We start from the raw sequence: 17,492 nt of genomic DNA on the forward strand, positions 1-17,492 counted from the left end.
GTTTTCATGACCAAAACGATTTTAACGATATGTCAATGGAAGACACCAGTATTGTTTTGTCACATTGCAACTGCTGGAAGTACATCAAATATTGGTTTTCTAGAAGCCCACGACTATAGGGTGTAATCCGACCGGAGACTACACAAAATATTAGTTGTGAGACTTGGAGTTGGATCCGGTTTATATATTTTTTTATAATTGCCCCTCCATTGTCTCCAATAGAGGATATTTGGGGCATAACATGGATCAAATGAAAGGAGACATGAATCAGAACTAAGAAGAAAGGAGACAAACACGAATACTAGAAAATCGCGTACATAATATAAGTTTACCTCTAAATAGATGCTCAAACTTTAAGTCGGAGATAAAATTAATCAACCTATATCGGACTTCTGATATATTTGTCAAACAATAAATACACAAACTTAATCTAATATTAAAAAAGATATAACATAAACAAAATGAAGGATATAACATAAACAAAAATATAGGCATATGCCGCATATCAAACCAAAGAAAAACAAAGATAATTAAGACTTAAGAAAACAGAAGTTTGAAAATAAGGTGTGAAAGAAACAAAACACAACCCACTACCACTTTGGGACGTAGGGTTGGACAACGAACAAACCCCATCTCGACACGTGACCGGCTGGGCATTCTCCACATGCTTTCTCCTTGCCGAAAGTGGAAAGAAAGATATGGCCGTAAGAGCATTCTTCAGAAGCTTATAGAATAGCATATTATAACGATTTGTGTATGTGGTTACTCATATTCCTCCAATCAATCAGCGTTACATTACATATAGTATCCTTTACATTAATTGAAAAAGAGTATACAAGAAAAAAAGAAAAGAAAAAAAAAAAAAATCTAATAGCTATGTTTTAGTCATAAGTTCTTAACGTACCAAAAAAAGTCACACACATATCTAGAAAAACCCCAATGTTTTATTAATTTTTAAAACCTTCTTCTCATAGGCAGATCTATCGATCCGTCGACATGTTCTACTTTATTAAAAGTAATGCTCGAAATCTTATAAGTTATAATATAAAATGAAAAAGAAACACGTTATGAAATGAATCAAACAAAACGATAAGAACAAATGCTCAAAAGGGAAGTTCTGAAGAAAGCACAAACATATAGATGATGCCATATTCGGAAATATCTACTATTTATTTATGTATTTGGGGGGGGGGGGGGGGGCATCTTTCTGAAATATACTTACTTTATAGAGTAAATCAAAAGTTAAAAGATAAAAGATCATATACAGTCGTAACAAAAATCACATGTTTAAATGATAATTATGACATAATTTACTACTAATCGTCTTTAATCTTCGTCAAAGGAATAAAACAAACGGACCATTTTTTCTTTCGTCGAGCAAGTAAATAATCACTGTAGCCAAAAAGAGTAGAGATAAACATATACATATCCGGTGATTATTCTTTTCTTTAGTTTTCTACTTCTGGATTGCACCCACAATTACACACGTTACTATGTATGCTGGCACACATATCAATAGTTTAGAAAATACTCTTTAAACGTAGAGATATACATATGATGATCCCAAGACAATATTGATTATCAATTTATTTGGCAAAATGTTGTGATGGATTAATTTATTTATAATACAAAATATATATTCAAAATTACTTAATAGACATAATAGTATATGTGTGTAATTAACATATTATATATAATTATATTAATTGGTTTCATTACGATTTTAATCATATTCGCATTTTGGCAGTATTTTTGGTGATGATGTATATAGTATGGACTAACAACGAGGCTATTGGACTTGCTTGCAGAGCCGAAGATATCGATGGTGATATTGAATAATTGTATATAATAATATAACAAAAAGGTGTCGACAAAAATGTGCCGGCTGGTTTCGTCTGATAGAACAATAGCCTCGACACACGCCGCACCAAACCTTTTTTTTGTAACGTTCCTCGTGACAAGTATTGAACATTTTTTTCTGTGTGCTTAATTAGCTCGTTAGCATGCTGCATTAAACAAAGATTTCCATCACTAGCACCAGTCCACTATACATATATTTCAGTAGACAATACGATCTGAGGTTTAAAATTTGACAAGATTTTGCCAAAGATTTGAGAGTTTATGGTTTAAGTTTTGCGTATTTACGGTAGACATATATATATGGTAGGTTTTGCTATATAATTTTGTTGTCATTTTCATTATTTGTCCAGATTTCATTGGTTTTTTAGACATTGAATTGTGGTGAAAATGGAAACAGAATTATTGATCAGTCTGGCTGCAAATCTTGAAATGTTGACTGCATTGCGTCGGTTACATTATATCATTTGACCCAAAAATAAAGACTGAATATTAATGGGAAATTAAAATAAATATATCAATATCAATGTAAAATAATTATAACTTTATTATCTTTTTGCTTCCATTATCTTCGCAGAGTATCTATATCAAATAATTGGTGAAGAGAGAGAATATAGGATTTGTTGGGATTTCTCTCGATCTCTCTCGCCCTCTTGGCTATAAAAGGCCACAACAGGGTCTCCATTTCTTCCCACACCTAAATATAAAGAAACACATATCTTATAAGAATTTAGAGCAATGTTCCTCCATTCATGATGGAACATATATATTTTTTATTATCTATATACGTATATAATATTCATTGAGTTTTAAAAGTGGCATGATAATAAGGGATAGCGCTAGGGTTTATAGATGTATGTGATATGAAATGTTATATATATTGGGATGGTTTGAGTGTTGAGGAATTTGATGGTGACAGAAGAGAGTGAGCACAAATGGTGACTTTCTTGCATAAGGTTTCATGCTGGGAGCTATGTGTGCTCACTCTCTATCCGTCACCTCTTTCTATCCCTCTCTCTCTCTACACCATTTCATTTTTTGTTTGTAGAGTTTTATATTTTTGATTGGTTTTAATATCATCGATTTGATTCCATTCTTTTTGGTTTTTCAAATATTAATCAGCATGATAAAATATCAATTGATTTATCATGATTATGTTATTATGTATTGTTTCAATTCAGAACCTATATTCTCGCTCTCGCTCTCTCTCTTTCTCTCGCTCTCTCTCTCTCCCTAGCTCTCTCTCGGCAGATTATTTGATTAATTTCATCAGTTTACATAGTTTGTTATTTTTTAATCTGCCAGTTTTTTGTGTTGGACATTTTGATTGAATGATATGCAGAATCAAAAAACGACTTTGTGGAAGATCCAAAGAAATCAATGTTAATATATATATGTACAGTAGATTTCAATTATATTTTGACAGATATGTATAGAGTAGAATTCAGATATTTTCTTTAGTTTTAACTGGTCAAAGATATTATATTTAGTTTCATCGTTTTGTTTTTGGTAACCCTAAACATTTGAAAATCTATTATTTAGTTTTACCGAATTTTTTTTATTTTTTTATTAATTAATTACATTTACAACTCGCTATACATTAATCATGTAATTTTACTCAGTCACAAAAAAAAAAAAAAAAATGAATTCTACCTCACATCTTTGATATCATGCTCACAATATATAGTTTTATTATCTTTTTCATTCCTCAAAAAAATCCCACAACTTCGTCAATCCTTTTGAACTAATTTGTTTACAACACTGGCCTCGTAACTGTACTGTACCATTTCATAAGACAATGTCTGGCCTTGCATCGGTTATTATCTCACACTGATCTCTTGACTTGAAAATTGACATCAACATCAATATGATAATTGTATTTTTAAAGGGTAGAAAATTGTGAGAAACCAAAAAAAACATAACTTTGTGACAAATATGAGAGATCCATATCGTTTCAAATTCTAACATGACCGACTATATTAATTGTTTATGAAGTTCAATATATTTTTACATTTTGTGAACATTACAAACCATAAGTTTAATCTTTGTCATAACCATTTGTTAGTCTCTCATCACCACGAATTAAATCAGCATCATTCCCAAACTTTTTTAATCTAATAAGATGTGGAACTACATCCTTCCCTAGATCCGGTCTATCTCTTTTTCTTAGCTCCGCACATTTCAACGATAGAGTAGCAAAAGATTGAGCCTCTTGTAAAGGCCAATCAGGCACGACCGGGTCAAGCATCTCCTTGAATGTTCCTTTACTTATAGCCCTCGAAACCTGATGAGCCAGCCCCATTGGTTGCCTTGCGGTTATGATCTGAAGTAGCAATATCCCCAATGAGTATACATCTGACTTTGTCGTTAACATTCCTGTTTGTTGGTACTCAGGGTCTATGTAACACCACGTCCCAGCCGCGGATGTCATGTGGTATTGCGTGACGTTATTAGCTACCGTTGCGGGGACCAACCTGGCTAATCCAACGTCACTGATCTTGCTCACGTAGTTTCTGTCTAGGAGTATGTTGCCTGGTTTGAGGTCGCGGTGAACTAAAGGTTCTGGCTTAGCTTGATGTAGGAATGAGAGTGCGGTGGCGATCTCCGCGGCTATTTCGAAACGTTTCCTCCATGAAATTGGAGGAGAGTTTCCTCGACGAAAGAGTCTATCCTCTAAGCTACCATTTTCCATATATTCATAAACTAAGCATCCATATTCAGGACATGCACCAAGGAGAAGAACCATGTGAGGATGCCTTATGGAACTTAAGACCTCAACCTGTAAAAATGAGAGTACAAAATGATTATTATGAGATTGATTAAACTTATGATCTGAAAAAGTAAATAAAAAGATAAAATCATATATATTTACTTCTTGTTGAAATTGTTTTTTGCCCTGAGCAGCATCAGGTCTTAGAAATTTAATGGCAACAGGAGTGTGGTCAAGTTCGCCATTGTACACAGGTCCATACCCTCCTTCACCAATTTTTCTATGATTTGCAAACTGCTCTGTGGCTTCTTCGATCTCTTCAATCGTATATTTTCTGTAGCGAACGTCGTTATGTGCCAAAGCACTCACTGCACGGTCTTTGTCCTCTTCTTCACTTTTCGCTTTCATCTCAGCTTGCTTCCTTCTTTGTCCTTCTAGCTCAGCCATTCTTTGAGCTTTCTCAGCAGCTTCTATGGCCGCTCTACACTTTGCCTTCTCCATTTCTGCCACTGCCAATGCTGCTTCTTCAGAAAGCCTCGCTTTCTCAAATTTACGAGCTTCTTCTATTTTCCATTGATTTAGCTCGTTTGCCTAGAAAATAAAAGAAGCCATGAGTACCGTATGCAACAAGTAACTTGCTTAAATTTAAACCTACCTTTCTTTTTGCTGTAAGTGCTTCTTTACAAGCTGAGCTATACATGTCCATAGTTTGCTTGAGTTCAAGCTTTAGCCTTCTCATTTCAGCCTCAATATCTTTCTGCAAATAAGAATCATCTTATGGTTTAAGAGCCTTTCAATCTTTAATTCTTGAACTTAAAAAGGAGATCAAGAAAACATACGGTTGATTGTGGAATCGACTCCTCTGAAGAACTCGATGCACCATAATAATCTACGTTGTTATGAGCAGAGAGATCAATGGAACCCATCATGCTTCCTCCAACTTCAGATTCATCAGAAAATGAACTTTGTAGCGTTGGATTCCTTTGGAAGGCAACTTGGGTTAAACCGTTATTGAAATCCATAGGGGTTTTATAACTTTTTGGCGTTGTATTGACGGCACGATTGTGCGGATAAGCTGTCTCATTTGATTTGTTCCTTGCACCACGCTGGACCCTAAAATGTTTCAAGAAAACAATCAGACTATATATATATATATATATATATACAAGTTTTAAACAATGCAATCAGTTTCCATGAACTTTAGACATCACATTTTTCTTTTCAAACAGAAAAAATCTAGTCTTGTTCATTAGCTTAGCAATATCAAAGAACAATCATCACTAGAGTGTCATTTAAAATAAAAAAAAAAAATCAAAATATGTATAGAGATTGGGGCATTTAATTTGAAACCGCTAAATGGTTTAACACATCAAGTAAATACGTTTGGCAAAAAAATTGCAAGAAAACTGATACAAGGAACCAAAAGGTTGGTTCACTACCTAGGTATAAGATCTTGCTCGCTATCCGATAAAGATTGGATTAGAAAGCCAGAAGACGGTATACGAGGCGGGGCAAGCGTATTGGTGATAGGTCTTTGCGCTGGTCGGGAAGACTGAATTTTTCCTCCTTTCGAAATGACATAAACCGAACAAAACTCAGGCGTAGATTTCATTATGTTAGCTTGCACCTCATGTGGTTTACTAAACATGAAAGACCTAGCGAAGGTGTTCTTCGAGGATGCTCCCAATACAAGATTGTTAACCAGATTGTTATTAACATATTCCAAGATTGCTGTTGTAACGTCCGAATCGTCTAGAACAACCTCCTTCATAGAAATCTACTAAGAGTGCATATATGGTATTAAAACATATATATTTATGCTTGAACAAATTTGTATGAAAGATGAAAGAAGGATTGTATTATACCCCTTTTCGCGCACAATATCCTCGGTATGGAATGAAAAGCTGATTTAGTTCATCATTATTCAAGTTGGCTCCATTACCTCCATCTGCAAATTTCATTCAAAATCTTGAACATTGAAACTACTGATTCCGAAAATAAATTCAAGATTACACGAAAAATGATCGAGTATATAAGGTGCCTACGATTTGAGCTTTTGAGACGAACATGGACAAGAATCATGACTGGATTATGAATCATATTGAGGAGATGGTCGATGGTCCAACGAATAGCGTAATTACTATGCTTCTCTTTGTCTACTGCAACTACTGTCGAGTTTACCGGAGAATGGATATCGTCTGACGAGTACGGTGAAGCCATCAATGATCATACAACACACTAAGGCTAGGCATAATTAATGTCACCACAAAGAAGCTTGTGGTCTAAGTTTCTCTTTTCTCAAATCTAACGGACGAGACATCAAGTTTCTATCAACCACTGATTAGTATCTCCTTTTCTTTCGGTCAAAAGAAGAAGAAAAAAATGTATTAGCAATACATATCTACTAGTAATTTTAAGTTGAATGGAAAATTTTCCTTGTTGTTTGTGTTTGTTACATAACAAATATATTTTCTAGATAGACCAGTATAATAAGCATTGATAAATAAAAATGAAAAATTGTTGAGAGTTTTCGTGTTTTTTTAAGAGGTTAATAACTAAACTAACTCATAAAATGTGAGGGTTAATTGAATTATTTTCTTGCCATAAAATACATTTTTTGCTTTGTTAGGAAAAAAAATAGAAGTCAAATTTACCCTCCCAATGTTTAAAAAAAAAAAATCAAAATATTTTCAAAAGTCTGTCGGACTAGTTGTGATAGTTGGTTTGTGTACGACATATTTGTTTTTGCACGACATATTTATTTTTGCATGACAGATTTTTTATGAAAAATTTATTTTGGACGATATTTTTTTCTGTAGATAGTTACGAAAAATTAATAATTAATGACATATTTTTTTTCATGACACATTTATTATAAAGACACCAAATACTTCCATAATATATGATAAATCTGATATAATGTCTAGTACATTTATTTTTCACAGTTACTTCAAATTTATTTTTTATTTTTGTTAAAAATCTCTCATGGCGGACTTTTTTACAGCAAAATAATTACTAGAATGATGTTTAGTGATAACAGATTTGTTTTAGGTTACGATAAACATTTAATTTAACCATAAATCTATCGTTTGATAACAGATTTCTTAATGTTCTTAAAAAATTGCTAAAACGACATACGTGAAGACCATATGTTATGATAGATTTGTTTACGTTAAGACAGTTTTTTTTGTTTCCAAAATCCGTTGTTTGATAACAGATTTATTAGATTTAAATATAATGACAATATTTTTGTTTTATGTTATGACAGTTTTTTTTTTGCTTCCAAAAAACTCATATTTTTATACATCAGTATTTTTTTAATAATTTTCATACATCATATTTCAAAATCATATTTTTATAGATTATATATTTTAGAAACCATATTTATTATAAATATTTTTAAACTTCATATAAATAAATTATACTTTTAAACATTATATTAAAGCCTCGGGTCAGGAGTTATTTTTACCAAAATTTATATCAATCTAGTGAATATTCATATTTTTATTACATTATCATTATATCTTATCTTTGTAAAACCAAAAATAAATCTTATATTATTATAATTTTCTGTTGGTTTTTTGTTTGTCGGCTAATTTTTTGTTGATTTTGTCATTGACAAAACAATGAAAAAATCTAACCCATTACAGTATTTGGAAAACGAACAAATCCTTGTATTATATAGTCCATAGAAAGAAGAATAAAACAATATATTTTTTCATCATCTAGAATTAAAGATCCGTAAAATGCAAATTCATATGCACATGGCAAATTCAAAGTGTGTGTAAAATGAAAAATGCACGCCGTTTCTCTTCTAGTGGTCATGCCGTTTTTAACACACAGTTTGTTTTATCTCGCTTTCACTTTAGTACTTCTTCATCTTCTTCTTTTTTGTTCTTCCTCCATGGTTACGTCACTGCATTCACCACCACCACCAACAACAACAACACTCCAATTTGGACCCACTCGAATCAAATGAAACCCTACCGGAGAACTCATCAATTCACTCACGCTTTTTCCGTGATAGTCATCAAAACTTTTCTATTTTTAGAATCCCCAAAAGATTTCTAATTTGTTTCGTTTTCCACGCCTTTTCAAAAATCCATTGGAAACTGGTAAGAACCACTTCTCCTCCCTTCTTCTGGGTTAGTTTTGTTTCCTTTTAGAAGCTAAACCCGTTTCAAAGTTTTCATTTTTACGTTCCGGGTCTTGCTCAATTTCAATGACTTGATCAAACAGAGTGTAAGCAATGTCTGTGAATGGTGGTAGAGAGGAATCATCGGCTGATTCATATAACGGGCAGCTTTTGAGAGACATTAAAGAGGTTAGTAAAGCTCTTTACTTGAACAACAGACCTGAAAGATCGGTTCTTTCGTTGTCTCCTCCTGTTCGATCTAAATCTGTTTCCAGAACTACAGAGATTGGGTTAGTGTCGTCTAATAAGAAGAAGAAATCTTTGGTTCCATGGGATTGGAAGAGACCGTTGAAAGCTATAGCTCATTTTGGGCAGCGTAGGTTTGATGTTTGTTTTCTTCTACATGTTCATTCCATTGAAGGGTTGCCTTTGAATATGGATGGTACTAAGTTAGTTGTGCATTGGAAGAGGAAAGATGAGGTTATGTCTACTCAGCCTTGCAATGTTTTGCAAGGAAATGCTGAGTTTGAAGAGACTTTAATGCATAGATGTTCAGTATACGGCAGCAAACATGGGCCTCATCGTTCTGCTAAGTATCAAGTGAAGCTTTTCTTGGTTTATGTCTCTCCTGTTGATGCTCCGTGGCTTATTTTAGGGAAGCATTGGGTTGATCTCACCAGGATATTACCGTTGTCTCTGGAGGAACTTGAAGATACAAGAAGCTCGAGAAAATGGAATACGAGCTTCAAGCTATCAGGTCTGGCAGAGTCTGCAGTGTTGAATCTTAGTTTTGATTACTCAGTTGTCACTAGTTCAGTCTGTGATTCAACTAGTGGAAATGTGATGCTGAAGCGGGCTGGTAGTGTTCCAAGTATGGACCATAGGTCTTCGTCACTTGATGATGGAAAGGTCTTTAATCAAGTCTCACCAAGTCCGAGCCTGGATCTTTCCAAGTCAATAGATTTTCTCTATGAAAAATTTAGCGAACAAAACCAACAAAGATCAGCAGGAACTGAGATCCAGTATGAACACAAGGGGGAAACTAAGGTGGACCTTGGTTTAGAGACTGATGATAACCAAGCAGATGACTCTGGCGACACTGAATTTGCTTTCACTGAAAAAGGAGTAGAGATGTTTCAGCAAGAAAGATCCAGTCTAAAAGAGAACACTGATCCAAATACGGAGTCCTCGAGAATTGAAATCATTGATGTCCATGAGATACTTAAAGATGAAGATGAATTCTTTTTCGAAGAATCCCATTTTATTGATCAGTTATCATTGGCTGAACCAAAAAATGGACCAAGTGATATATTGCCGAAACATTCAGTTGATAAAGCATCGAAGTCAGCTTTCAGTAGCAAGGTAATTTCTGAGTCATCCGAGACTAATTCTCCATTGGCCATGGAAGATTCTGCTGAGAATAAGTTTTTTTTGGAAGTTAAATCTAGTTACAAAGCTGCAAAAATATCAACGAAGTCACTTAGCTTGGATGACATTACTGAGTCTGTAGCTAATGATTTTCTAAAAATGCTTGAACTTGAGGAATGTTCTTATCTTTATACCTCTGATGGTGAACCTACATCTCCTCGCGGATCTCTGCTTCGAGAGTTTGAAAAGGAAGCTTTGGCTTCTGGAAACTTTCTCTTAGATTTAGATGGAGAAGCAGAATCTGTGTCTGATATTGATGAGGAATCGAATGATTTTTCATTCTCCGCAGGTTCTTTGGGTGTTGAGGAAAACAAGCGTGAGGGAAAATCTCAGCTGTTAATAGACAGAAGTAAGGCCAAGGTACTTGAAGACTTGGAAACTGAAACTTTATTACGAGACTGGGATTTAGATGATGACAGTTTTGAGAACTCTTTATGTGTTTGCTCTGATGGGTTCGGGAGTCCAATAGAGCTTCCGGATGAGGAGGGGTTAGATTTGCTGCCATTTGGAGAGAATATTGGTCCTTCTTGGAAAAAAGGTGGAGTTTGTATCCGGTCCATGAATCCTTTACTGTTCAGAAAGTGTAAGGATGCATCACATCTGATCATGCAAGTTTCAATCCCGCTAGTGTTAGTATCGGAATTAGGTTCTGATATCCTTGAAATACTTCAAAGTCTGGCAGCTTCTGGAATTGAAGGACTTTGCTCTAATGTTAATGCATTAATGCCTTTGGAAGATATCATGGGGAAGACGATACATGAAGTTGTCGATGATGCAAGATTTGAGAGGTTCAGATGCTTTCCACCATGTTGATTCATTAAGCATTAGATTTCTACTTTTTCCAAGTTTATTCTTAAAAGACATAGTCGTCATATGTTTTTTTTTTTTTTTTTTCATGACTTACAGAATTGGACATGATTGGTCTGACACTAGTAAAGGTGTCGTGGTTCAGAAACCAACAGGACAGCTGGATTTATTTCCTTCAAACGAAGAAATTGGAGGCTTTGGATCCAATATGTGTCCAAGTTACGTACCACTTGAAGATATCGCTTCCTTAGCTATTGATGAGATATACCTTCTTGCTGTAGAAGGATTAAAGATTCAATGCAGCATGTCAGACCAAGATCCACCGTCAGGCATTTCACCAAAACCCATGGATCAGTCTGATGCTCTAGAGTTGATGAGTTTTTCCTTACTGTTGGATGAGTGGTTAAGGCTTGACCATGGAATGCTAGACAACAAAGATCAAACCAGCAAGCAAATGAGAAATAAAATATCAGTGCACCATGCCTATCAAGATCAAGCTTCTAGTGGAAAGGGTCATGCGAGTTGACACTTGCTCTTCAAGTGTTACTTAGAGATCCATTCCGAAATAATGAACCCGTTGGTGCATCTATGCTTGCTCTGATTCAAGTTGAAAGGTCTTTGGATTCCTCAAATCCATCTGTGTGTAGTTTGGCTCAAGAAGTAGGAAAGAAGGAATCCTCTGGATATGATACACAGTTGTGGAGAATCACTAGCATTGGTCTTGCTGGTTTGAAAACTGAACCTGGTGTAGACCATCCGTGGTGTACGAAAACACAGCAACAGTCTGGATACCGCTGGTTAATTGCCAGTGGTACTGATAAAACCATCAAGTGTCAAGCTTCAGAGTCAAAGGAGATTATCGTATCAAACCCACAAGCAACCAGATATAGCTTGAACTCATTGTGGAGTATAACATCTGATGGGCACCATCAAGAAGGTGGTTCGAGTAGCTCTGATACATCTGTTTCTTTTACAAGAAACTCGGACGTGATTTTTTCAAAAGAACTAACAGAAAGATCGTGATAGGTACATTTCCGTCGGCATATATTATCATACATCTCTGTTTCCACTTTCTGCTTAAGAGCTAGTCGTTTTGATGTGAAAGAAGTCTTGTTCATGATGGAAAATATGCCATCTACTCACAGATTCAGAATGTCAAGAATCTCTCAAAATTTGTGACATGTGAAACAATTTACAATGAATATAAAGAACTAGAAGCAGTTTAAGTAACATAACCATCTTGTACATTTTTATTTATTCTCTCAGCCATAGAAAATTTGATTCAAAAGGTGAATCCCCTGTATAGCATGGGTTCACTATCTTTTCTCAGTCAATGTAATCTTGACTTAGTTCATGCTTGAGTGATTGTGGGAGCCCTCGTAAGTTGTTATCACAAAGCTAGGATCATCTCTATCTCTTTCAACCCTTTTCTTCACAGGACAGCCATCAACTGAACATTTGTAGTAATTTCTGCAAATTAGATAGAAATAATTACAATTAACCAGTGGTACTCTTTGTGTAATTGATTTCAGGTCATAAGAAATGGTAGCAATGTCCTAGAAAACAGTTCAACTTAAACAGGCATGTCATTTTGCAGTTTTTGTTTTCTCACAATTGTCTGCTTCTTTAATATTTGAGTAATTTAGAAACATGGAAACTGACTCATCTCAAGAATATGAAAGGGCTGAATTTGAAAGATGTGATTAGGAATTGAGAAATTTTTGTTCCTTACCTGGGATTTGGGCTGTTCTTCACCATCTTCTTTCCATACTTTCTCCACTTGAACCCGTCATCAAGCACTTCCACCTCAGACCGTGTCTTGAATGCAACTCTCTCTTTAACTTTCTTCTTTTCTTTCTTAATTTGGTTTTCTTGCATAAGGAAACAGGGGGGGGAAACAGATTCAGCATAGAAAGACCTGTGAACTCCAAATATACATTTTGATTTAATTTACCTATAAGTTTTAGGCTCAAGTCCTAATGTCTAGGATCAGCATACGTTATAAGCAGGGGTTTGTGTCTTTGCTTTTCAAGGACACATGTATAAAGGAGTGTATATACACATGTGACAGATCTTTGGATCACAGCTACATATTAGGACGAGCGGAATCTTTGACTGTTTAAATTTACAGATTCATATGAATCAAAGAGAAACTTACCGGCAGAAGCAGTGGCTGTAGCGGCAACAGAAGTGTTGGTACTTGGAGACTCGGGATAACTGAAACTGCTAGAGGAACCTGAGAATAAGGCAGCAGCGATATCACTAGTCTGATAACCATAAGATTGATTCATCCCAGAAACGGCAGACATAAGATCATCGTCCATCCATTCATCTGACAAGTCTAGCTCTGGCAGCTCGAACCCTGAGTGAGTATCATCGCTGAGACTTCTCGCCATGTTTGCCTCTGCATCATTCATACTCACCACTATCTATACACATATACGAACGTGTGTTCTTCCCTTTTTTGGGTCTGAAGACTAAAACTTTCTAAAGGAAGCTTCAATGTTTTAGTGTTTGTAAGAAATGTGTATTCGTTGGTATAATTTTCAAAAGGTAACTTACATAGGAAGATGGATACTTTAAAGACGTCGTTAGTCTTTCTCTTTGACAAAGACTAGTGGTTGACTTGTGTCTTGGTCCTCATTGTTTTTGGAAGTCTTCTCATAAGTCTTCTTCTAGTGTGCAAGGGACTTAAGGCTTAAGTTACGCTACCACAACCAATTTATTTATTTTATTTTTTTCTTTTGTATTTTATCAATATTGATACATATTTAGCAATATTCCTCTATGCTCATGTCTTGATGTGATTTGTTTTGTTTCTGAAAAAAAAAAACTACTTTTGTTTCTGAAAAAAAAAACTACTTTTGTTTCAAAGTGTGAAATGAGTTTAAGCAATAAAGACATCATTGACTGAAATCAAATGACAAAAGATAGATTCTGTTTGGATTAGACTGTTGAGTTTATTTTTCAACATTTGGTTGCCTTCTTATCTTTTAATCGGCAAGTAAAGAACACTTCGAGTTTTCTAGTCAAGCGAACTTGTTTATAGGTTCGCAATGCCTTGTGCACTAAGGCGGGGTCATATACTAATATTCATTTTTTACTTTTTCATTATATAAAGTCTTGTTAAATCTTACAAAAGTAACTAAGGATTCCATAGGTGATGTTTCAGTGTGTCTAGGACTCTAGGTACTATGAAAATTGCAATATCTATCTTCTCGGAGGATAACAACTTCAACTATATAAATCACATCATGGGTTGCACATTCGTAAAATTACTAAGTGAGAGAGCCAAATTTAGTTAGTTTTTGACATTTTTAGAAGTACACATAAAACGTGGATTGATATCGTTTGTAGTGTTGTACCTTAATTTAGTTAGTTTTTGCAATGTTAATCAAAGCTGTGGGATAATAAGCACACACAACAAAAGCAATTAATTTGAGTAAGTTGTTTGGTGACGACAGTTAATGGTGTAGCTAACTACAAAATTTATAGATGTTAAGTTTGTAGAAAACCATCCTTCCATGTATTGGTCACCATGTATAGCTCATTCTTTGGATGAAAATAATCGCTCTTTTCACATAGTATTAAGTAACATATATCTTGCCACCTTAAAATAATTAAGATTCCTTTAAAGCCTAGTTGCTCACCGGTCACCCCAATGGAAAAAACAATAGCATTTGATTTGAAAATTTTATTGATTTGATTAAACTAATCAGTTCACATGATAACAAATAACATTCCATTGACCAGACGTCCCGTGAAAGACAAGAAACATGATATACAGCTTTTTATATCAATTATTTCAAGCATATTTTTATACGAAGTTTGACTGACTATCTCAATTTTTATTACTTTATATATAGTTCCCTCATATATTATAATCAAATTCAGACCATTCAAAGAGAAAATCTCTTAATTTAATCTACAAAATCAAAGTGGGAAATTGTCCAGAAACGTTTGCGATGATATCTCTTAATATTTTTTTCAAGCTAGCCTTGGCTCACTAACACTTATGATCTATATAAATTCACAAGAGGTGTTCTACTTATATATCACAACTAGATCAATATTAGAATAAAAATACGATTTTACATATATGGCAAACATTGAGCGATTCTGTTCAATATTCTTACTCTTTCTGACTGTAAATTTATCGATCAATTCTATAAGCTGCGAAAAAAGTCTGTTAACAAATCAAGCAGCATTGTTTGTGTTTGGAGACTCGTTGTTCGATGTTGGCAATAACAATTACATCAACACATTCAGAGCTGCTCAGGCTAATGTTTGGCCGTACGGTCAGACCACATTCAAGTTCCCAACCGGGAGAACTTCAGATGGCCGTTTGATTCCAGATTTTATCGGTAAATAAAATAAAAACACATATGCATCATAAATATATTTATAAATCTTTACTTGAATCTAATGATATTATTATTATTTGCAATGAATGCAGCGGAATATGCATGGCTACCGTTGATACCACCGTATCTACAACCCGGAAACAGCGTAAATCAGTTTACTTACGGTGTTAATTTTGCTTCCTCCGGCGCCGGAGCTTTGGTTGAAACTTATCAGCCACAGGTACGTTATTATCATAATATGTCAACATATTTGCATACAAACAAAGAAAACCATATAAATTTGATTTTTGGAGATATGTTAGTCTTTATTAACAAAAAGGTTGATATATTGAATGTTACTTATATCTCTAGTCTATTTTTTTTTAACAATTATACTTTGTCTCTTAACCAGAATGTGATACCGTTGGGAAATCAGTTAAAGAACTTCAAGAACGTGGAGACGATGTTTGAAGAGAAATTAGGAGATGCAGAGACCAAAAGGATAATCTCGAAAGCTGTTTATCTCATTCATATCGGTCCTAACGACTATTTCTATCCTTTCTCTCGTAACATCTCCTATTTTCAATCCCATAGCAAAGACCAATTTGTGGATTATGTTATCGGTAACACTACAACTGTGATCGAGGTACTTATATATATATGGACTAAATACCAAAATATTATAATTTGCTTTGAAATGATCATATATTGTTACAAAAATAATGTTGATCACAAAAAATAATTAATAATTTATTTTGTTCTTTGAAGGAAATTTATAAAATGGGAGGGAGGAAATTTGGGATCATGAACATGGGTCGACTCGACTGTGTTCCGGGAATGCTAACCTTGGATCCAACAAGAATAGGATCATGTTTTGAGCCGATCACCGAGTTGATAAACCTTCACAACGTCAGAATTCCTAATGTTTTGAGAGATATACAACGTCGATTCCCCGGATTCAAGTACTCCCTTTTTGACTCCTATTCCTCTGGAACAGAAGCTATGGAGAATCCTACAAAATACGGTATCAAGCTTTATCTGTTGCCAAAAAAAAAAAACTTTGTGTTAATTTTTGGTTTTCTTTATAATATCTAGATATCATATATGTACGAGGCACAAATACAATGCATGCTTCTAATAATCGTGATACTTTTTTTTGTCTTTTGTTTTGGTTATTAAAGGGTTCAAGGAAGTGAAGAAGGCTTGTTGTGGAAGTGGACCGTTTAGGGGAAGCAGTACTTGTGGGTATAAATCAGGAGCATCACGTGATTTCGAGTTATGCGAAAACGTTAGTGACTATATGTTCTTTGATGGCTCACACGCGAGTGAGAAGGCTAATCAACAGAACGCCGAGTTGATGTGGGACGGTCCGTCTGAATTCGTTGGACCCTTCACTCTCAAGATGTTGTTCCAAAACGTATAACTTACTTAAAATATTGAAATCTATGAATAAATGACACCGACGTGATGTAGTAGTGAAACTAGATATATTACACTACTTTTTTATGCTATGATTTTCGTGGTTGTGTAATAATACTGAAATATAGATTGTCGAATCCAAAACTGAAATCCTAAAAGCAGGTTTATTAAAAATATGACTTGTTAGTGGGTGAATTGTTGACATTCCAGTTTGCGGAAAGATTTAATAAAATTGATTTGGCCACCTATGTTACTAAAATGTACTTATCTTTTCGGTCAAATGTCTTGAGAGAATTTTAGAGTTAAGCGTGCTTATGCTGGAGTAGTTTCAGGATGGATAACCTTCCAGGAATTAATCGACGAGACTATGCGAATGAGAGTAAAACACAAAAAAATATCATGTCGTGATTTGTAGGATGGTAAACAATTATTTAAAGCCTCCTGGATATAGCAAACTGACCGTCGGATATGAGTGGGCCATGGACTGCAAGTGTACATGAGACCTAGTAAGAGAGTTGGCCGTGGGGGAGTTATATAAAATGTCTAAGGCATTTGGAAAACGATACAAGTATTTGGTTTGACCAAGCATTTGGTTTTAGAAAAATATTGATTATAGCGAATTTTTTTTTTCAAATATATATATTCTATAAATTAAAAAATATATATATTTCTATAAATGAAATTATATATAATCTCTCAATTTTTCAAAATGTAGGAGAACAATAATTTTGAAATTAATGAGATGGTCAAAACCTTTATTAGAAGTCCTGAAATGCAATGTTCATGCTTCATG

The 17,492-nt window shown here is 34.5% G+C and overlaps 3 protein-coding genes and 1 pseudogene across 4 annotated transcripts; 2 read left to right on the plus strand and 2 right to left on the minus strand.

Moving 5' to 3' along the window:
- Positions 1 to 3,809: 3,809 nt before the first annotated feature.
- Positions 3,810 to 6,787, minus strand: LOC104709423 (U-box domain-containing protein 51-like). Its single transcript, XM_010426039.2, has 7 exons — positions 6,613 to 6,787; positions 6,433 to 6,515; positions 6,007 to 6,344; positions 5,407 to 5,680; positions 5,223 to 5,324; positions 4,730 to 5,158; positions 3,810 to 4,636 (listed from the first exon to the last, which is right to left on the minus strand). Exons 1-7 carry the CDS (start codon positions 6,785 to 6,787, stop codon positions 3,896 to 3,898), a joined length of 2,142 nt encoding a protein of 713 aa, XP_010424341.1. The 3' UTR covers positions 3,810 to 3,895.
- A 1,658-nt stretch (positions 6,788 to 8,445) lies between these two features.
- On the plus strand, positions 8,446 to 12,167 carry LOC104709424 (protein PLASTID MOVEMENT IMPAIRED 1-RELATED 2-like; annotated as a pseudogene). Its single transcript, XR_015564730.1, has 3 exons — positions 8,446 to 8,682; positions 8,807 to 10,918; positions 11,037 to 12,167. The product of XR_015564730.1 is annotated as a protein PLASTID MOVEMENT IMPAIRED 1-RELATED 2-like (transcript).
- On the minus strand, positions 12,055 to 13,492 carry LOC104706940 (putative WRKY transcription factor 50). Its single transcript, XM_010423187.3, has 3 exons — positions 13,096 to 13,492; positions 12,670 to 12,808; positions 12,055 to 12,407 (listed from the first exon to the last, which is right to left on the minus strand). Exons 1-3 carry the CDS (start codon positions 13,352 to 13,354, stop codon positions 12,284 to 12,286), a joined length of 522 nt encoding a protein of 173 aa, XP_010421489.1. The 5' UTR covers positions 13,355 to 13,492; the 3' UTR covers positions 12,055 to 12,283.
- A 1,491-nt stretch (positions 13,493 to 14,983) lies between these two features.
- On the plus strand, positions 14,984 to 16,873 carry LOC104706941 (GDSL esterase/lipase 1-like). The gene is made up of 5 exons (XM_010423188.2): positions 14,984 to 15,301; positions 15,394 to 15,521; positions 15,693 to 15,926; positions 16,049 to 16,304; positions 16,462 to 16,873. The coding sequence occupies exons 1-5, from the start codon at positions 15,037 to 15,039 to the stop codon at positions 16,701 to 16,703; spliced, it is 1,125 nt and encodes a 374-aa protein (XP_010421490.1). The 5' UTR covers positions 14,984 to 15,036; the 3' UTR covers positions 16,704 to 16,873.
- Positions 16,874 to 17,492: the final 619 nt, after the last annotated feature.

Source organism: Camelina sativa, chromosome 8, assembly GCF_030686135.1.
Source record: "Camelina sativa cultivar CO46 ecotype springtype chromosome 8, ASM3068613v1".
In the NCBI taxonomy this organism is placed as follows: Eukaryota; Viridiplantae; Streptophyta; class Magnoliopsida; order Brassicales; family Brassicaceae; genus Camelina; species Camelina sativa.

Coding starts and splice junctions, on each gene's coding strand:
- LOC104709423 (XM_010426039.2), bottom strand. CDS start 6,787: ATGGCTTCACCGTACTCGTCAGACGATATCCATTCTCCGGTAAACTCG. Junction 6,516..6,612: donor TCGTCTCAAAAGCTCAAATC/GTAGGCACCTTA, acceptor TGAAATTTGCAG/ATGGAGGTAATGGAGCCAAC. Junction 4,637..4,729: donor AAAAACAATTTCAACAAGAA/GTAAATATATAT, acceptor TCATTTTTACAG/GTTGAGGTCTTAAGTTCCAT.
- LOC104706941 (XM_010423188.2), top strand. CDS start 15,037: ATGGCAAACATTGAGCGATTCTGTTCAATATTCTTACTCTTTCTGACT. Junction 15,522..15,692: donor TTGAAACTTATCAGCCACAG/GTACGTTATTAT, acceptor TCTCTTAACCAG/AATGTGATACCGTTGGGAAA. Junction 15,927..16,048: donor ACACTACAACTGTGATCGAG/GTACTTATATAT, acceptor TGTTCTTTGAAG/GAAATTTATAAAATGGGAGG.
- LOC104706940 (XM_010423187.3), bottom strand. CDS start 13,354: ATGAATGATGCAGAGGCAAACATGGCGAGAAGTCTCAGCGATGATACT. Junction 12,809..13,095: donor TACAGCCACTGCTTCTGCCG/GTAAGTTTCTCT, acceptor TCCTTATGCAAG/AAAACCAAATTAAGAAAGAA. Junction 12,408..12,669: donor AAGAACAGCCCAAATCCCAG/GTAAGGAACAAA, acceptor TCTAATTTGCAG/AAATTACTACAAATGTTCAG.